At 34.0% G+C, this 4,849-nt stretch overlaps 1 protein-coding gene across 2 annotated transcripts; it reads right to left on the reverse strand.

Annotated features, from left to right (window-relative positions):
* Window positions 1-818: 818 nt before the first annotated feature.
* LOC145011497 (UDP-xylose transporter 2-like) lies at window positions 819-4,570 on the reverse strand. 2 transcript variants are annotated; one of them, XM_078970230.1, is made up of 9 exons: window positions 4,385-4,570; window positions 4,085-4,113; window positions 3,777-3,976; window positions 3,090-3,274; window positions 2,548-2,615; window positions 2,286-2,418; window positions 1,707-1,868; window positions 1,303-1,575; window positions 819-1,208 (listed from the first exon to the last, which is right to left on the reverse strand). In XM_078970230.1, the coding sequence occupies exons 3-9, from the start codon at window positions 3,895-3,897 to the stop codon at window positions 1,098-1,100; spliced, it is 1,053 nt and encodes a 350-aa protein (XP_078826356.1). In that variant the 5' UTR covers window positions 3,898-3,976; window positions 4,085-4,113; window positions 4,385-4,570; the 3' UTR covers window positions 819-1,097. The 2 variants fall into 2 exon arrangements, with proteins under 2 accessions (XP_078826356.1, XP_078826355.1); XM_078970229.1 differs by having other exon boundaries at window positions 4,293-4,570.
* Between the last annotated feature and the right edge of the window lie 279 nt (window positions 4,571-4,849).

Genomic DNA, 4,849 nt, shown 5'->3' on the forward strand with positions numbered 1-4,849 from the left:
AAAAAAAAACAACTTCTGACCACTTATTGTTACGCCGCGCAACACTTGGCCCTTCACAGTTGTTTGTTTTTCAGAAGAATTCTGACTTAAAAACTGTTGCGCGTGTTCTGCATGGCGCAACACTTGACCCTCTGCTTCAAACATTTTCACACATTATTTTAACTTATTGCAGCAGTCTGCAAATGTAAAAAAAAAAAAAAAAAACAAACATACTTTTTATTACATGTTGCAGCCGTTTGATTCTCTTCTTTTGTTACAGAAGGTTGCAAAGGTTGTCTGCAGACTTCATACATTTTTGCTTCGAAAAAACAAACGATACCTAAATGTATTTGTCTTTTTCTCTAACAAAATGATCATATTTAAATTTAATGTTAAAGAAAATAACCAAAAGATAGATTTTCTCCTGACTAGATATAGGTCGGGCACCCAACCCTGATTTAGTGGTCTCCCTATTTATAGCTTGTTTCAACTGTTAACAAAAATAGTTTCAGATGATGAAGAGTTTGGAGTGTTGATATGTTCTCTATATACTTGTATGTTTTTGTGCACATTTTATTGATTCACATAGTGTAAAATAACCGGAATCTAAGTACACATAATTGGTCCAGAATTTGTTGAACTTATGGTCAAAATACATCTATATCATCTACTGGCTAAATGAATAACTACTCTTAAGTGGCTTTTATTTGGTTCCAGAACACAATAAGTGATCTGGAATACAAGCATGTAATGAAACTTTTTGCAATTTTATAATGAAGCTTTTATAAGTATAACATAGCTATTTGCATCCAATCCATAACCATCTACAAAACCAACAATAAACAAGATAATTCTCTTCTTCTCTTCTTTCTTCTTAACTTGTTCTATCAAAATACAATATTATAACTAAATGCCAAGATACTCTTCTACTCATACAAACAAACAAACCCAATATTTCTCACGTGTAAATTCTGTCAAATAATACAATAACAACTCATCAATATTCTCTCTCACCCATTCCATTCCCATCACAGTAACATCTTCATTACCGGATTGAAAACTTCTCATTTCCATTTCCATTATAATAATTTTATCTAAACACCCAAAAATCAACCTCTTCACGCATGCAAATCTTTATCTGAACTCCACACACCTAACTTCTGAGGACTACTTTCGCTTACAGTGTTCACCCCGTTTTCCACATTTATCAAAGGATCACTCTCGCTCTCCTTCAATAAAACAAAACAATCAGACAACAAGAAAAATATATAAAACAACAAAGGAATGGAATGGAATAAGTAACGGAATGGAATTGATGATTACCTGAGATAATTGTGTTAATGGTTCGATGACTTTTGGTTGAGCATCACGGGTACAGAAATAAGAATAAAGCACCATGCCAACAACAGCAATGAGGATTCCAAGAATGTTTCTCCAACTAAATGGATCATGTAATAAAACATATCCAAAAGCTAAAACTAGGCATGTTTTTAAATGACCTAATACTTGATAAGTTACAGGAGATGTTTTTCCAATCACCAAGAATGTACTGAAGTTTACTGATACTGATATCATGCAAGAAAGGACAATAAACCCCTGAAATTTTGGATTAGATGGTTAAAAATAGCAACATGATTTCACTTCTTTCTATTGTTAAAAGTATGTTGATGTTTCTTGCATTGAACTTCAAGAGATTAAAAAAGAAAAAGGGTATTTTTGGTACTAACCAGGACTAGAGGAGTGTATTTGAAGGCAAAAACGTTCTTATTTGTCAAAAGGGCGTCTAAAAATGGGCCCACGATGAATAATGTAAGAGCTTGATAAGGGCATGATTGGTATAGAAGTTGAGTTGATGAAACCTTGTATTTCTTCTGGATTGTATTTGTCATCTGAGATGGATCTGTTAAGATTCAACATATAGGCCCCACATGACATAACATAGCAAATGTCAATGTGAAAAAATATTCTAATTTTTTGTCCTACCCAAAAAGATGTAAATACCCTTGTGATTCTCAAGGTTAAAAAAAGGCCATAGAAAGCTTGTCAATGGGACAAAATTGCAATCTTTTGATTCGCCCGAAAAAGGTGGGACAAGGATTTGATTTGGATCTCTCATATGTGAAAAAGACATAAATACCCTTGTGATTCTCAAGGTTAAGAAATAAACCATAGAAAGCTTGTCAACGGGACAAAATTGCAATCTTTTGTCTCACCCAAAAAAGGTGGGGCAAGGATTTGATGGGATGTCTCATATGTGAAAAAGACGTAAATACCCTTGTGATTCAAAATATTTAAAGGAAGGATACAATCTGAGCAACACAAGTTGTAAGGACTGCTAGCAGGGATAAAACACTGCCCAACATGTTGAGTTGTAGGTCAGTTACAGTTGCAATACCAACTCCCATGAGAAGAACAGTAAGTGAGAAACGGATCTTCTTGCTGTAAAAAGTGATAAGTCACCTCAAATATGAGTCATAAGGGTAAAATTGTCTGAATGGACAAGAAATTTCCGAAAAGTAAATCTTGAAGAGAAAATGGTAAGAAAGAGAAAGGTAAAAAAAGGTTAACCTGAATTGTTTGCTGAAGAAAAGAGTCTCTAAAAGAACAGTGCATGGGATGATTGCTAATTTGGTCATCTGAAATGAAACCATGAAAAAACAAACATTACATTTCCCTAAAACTAATGAAAATATTAAAGTGTAAATGAACATTTTATACACTTTTGAAAGATTTTAACACAATAGGTAATGATTATTAAAAAAATTTGTCATCTTTAGTTGCATTTGCATGAGTTGTCTCAATTATGATCTTCCATAACCACAGGGAAGAATCACTATCTGTTTGGTTAGATGGAATGGAATGGAATAAGCAAGGTAATGGAATTAGTCATTACCATTCCATGATCATATTTTATTGAACTCCATAATGGAACAAGGAAAAAGAATCTCTAGTTAGCAAATGAAAGGAATCACATTCCTTAAAAAAATGGTCCATTCTATTCCATCCAACAAAACAAACAGTAATTCTTTTTCATTCCAATTGAAAGAACCATTTCATTCCTTCTCTGATTCCATCGTAACAAACACTGGAAGTTATAAAAAAAACTTTACCTGGTAAAAGCCAACAGAATTGAAACCGAGGCTAAGGTTTAAAAGCCCAATAGAGGTCCCATTCAATATGCCAAATCCCATTACAGCTTTAGGATCAAAAGGTTTGTGCTCAAAAAATTTCATCCATAATGCCACATGTAGTGAACAAAATGTGACTAAAAGATGCCAGCTTGTCAAAGTTGTAGCTGAGAGAACAAGGAATCAAGTCAAAACCAACACAAGTATGAAATAGGAACATCCATTAAATGGTTTTAACTATGAAGAAAGAAACTCGTGTCAAATCATGGTATAAGAAAAACTTCAAAATCGTATCATAATAGATGAGTTAACATATTGGTTAACTGTAGGTGGATCAGCACATCAAGATTCAAAACAAAGCAAGATGTGTGTAGCAGAGAGATGTGTGTAGGTGGATCATCAGTTATTAGTTAATCTTTTCCAGCCATGGGAAAGCATCAGGGCTTTAGGATAGGTATAGGGCCACATGAACATGAAGGAAGATAGTTAAGAGAGATTTGAACAACAACATATTACATATACCAAATAATGTGTGGGTAGTTGTTCAAGCTTAAACCTAAGACCTCACTTATGGAAGATAGGATCATATCTCTGAATTATGAAGCTTCGGTGATCCACAAAAAGAAATAAAAGAGTAATTAAACTTGGTGCAAAAGATCAATGGCTTACCGAACGTAAAACCAAGGGTGCTGATGAGCGCTTTGTTGCAAATTACAATCGAAACCGAAGAAACCACAGACAAACCTAACGCCCCGATTGTTCCCAGCTGAAACCGCTGTCCTTCACTCATCTTCTTTGCTCACCGACAATAATGGTGCTGAGTGATACGTTTCGTTTATCGCTTCAAATGTAGATCTTGATTTCAAAACCTACGTAATAAACAAGGTATTATTATAGGTACAATTTCAACATCACAGTTACTTTTTGTTAAATTAAAGTAAATCCAAACGTAGAAAGCATCAGAAGTCGAATTTTACCTCGCTCAAGTGAATTACGAACAGACAAACTGCAAGGCACGGAAATTAAAAACGTAAGTACAAATAAACACCTGTGAAATTCCGCATTTAAAAAATCAAAACCCTAGATCTGCAACTGTAGATTTGGGTACGTGGAAACCTTTCAAATTTAGAAAGAAAGAAAAAGGGAAAAGCGAATGCGAATACGAATACGAATGCGAATGCTCACCTGAAACTGAAGCTGATATGACTGTGAAACTGACAATGAGTATCGGATCGAAATATGTGTAAATATAGTATGAAATTAAATTAAAATATTACCCAAATTGATCTAAACCCTCAAATCCCAATTTCCTTTTTAATGGGGGCGGAAAGGTGGAGGAAGTTAATGCCACCAAAAGTTGACTTGTTTTTAAAATGTGATTTTCCGGCAGGTTTCACGCCGGCGGATCATGAGTTTAAATGCTTCAATGGAATCACGAAAATGGATTTTCATGGGGTTTATCTTATTCATTTCAGTTTAGGTTGTTGGTGTTTCAAATCTTTCAAGATTTTGTATCTACCTACCCAAACCTAGATCATGTAAACTAAAGCCAATGCAAATACTTCCTACTTTAAAATCTCATCATTGAGTTTCCTAAATGCCAAACTAATTATTTATACATCATTTTTTCACAATATATGTATGTGGAAGCATTTAAGTTTGCCAATTGTTACTTTTCAATGTTATCATTATAACATGTACTCACCTATGCATGATTACTTTCCATGTTCTACTTTACTCAT

This window comes from Lactuca saligna, chromosome 8 (genome assembly GCF_052625555.1).
Source record: "Lactuca saligna cultivar CGN05327 chromosome 8, ASM5262555v1, whole genome shotgun sequence".
In the NCBI taxonomy this organism is placed as follows: Eukaryota; Viridiplantae; Streptophyta; class Magnoliopsida; order Asterales; family Asteraceae; genus Lactuca; species Lactuca saligna.

Excerpts from the sequence above, each read along its gene's own strand:
- LOC145011497 (XM_078970230.1), bottom strand. The coding sequence starts at position 3,897 with ATGAGTGAAGGACAGCGGTTTCAGCTGGGAACAATCGGGGCGTTAGGT. Across the intron at positions 3,275-3,776 it reads CACCCTTGGTTTTACGTTCG|CTACAACTTTGACAAGCTGG; the intron begins GTAAGCCATTGA and ends TTGTTCTCTCAG. Across the intron at positions 1,209-1,302 it reads CATTAACACAATTATCTCAG|GAGAGCGAGAGTGATCCTTT; the intron begins GTAATCATCAAT and ends GTTTTATTGAAG.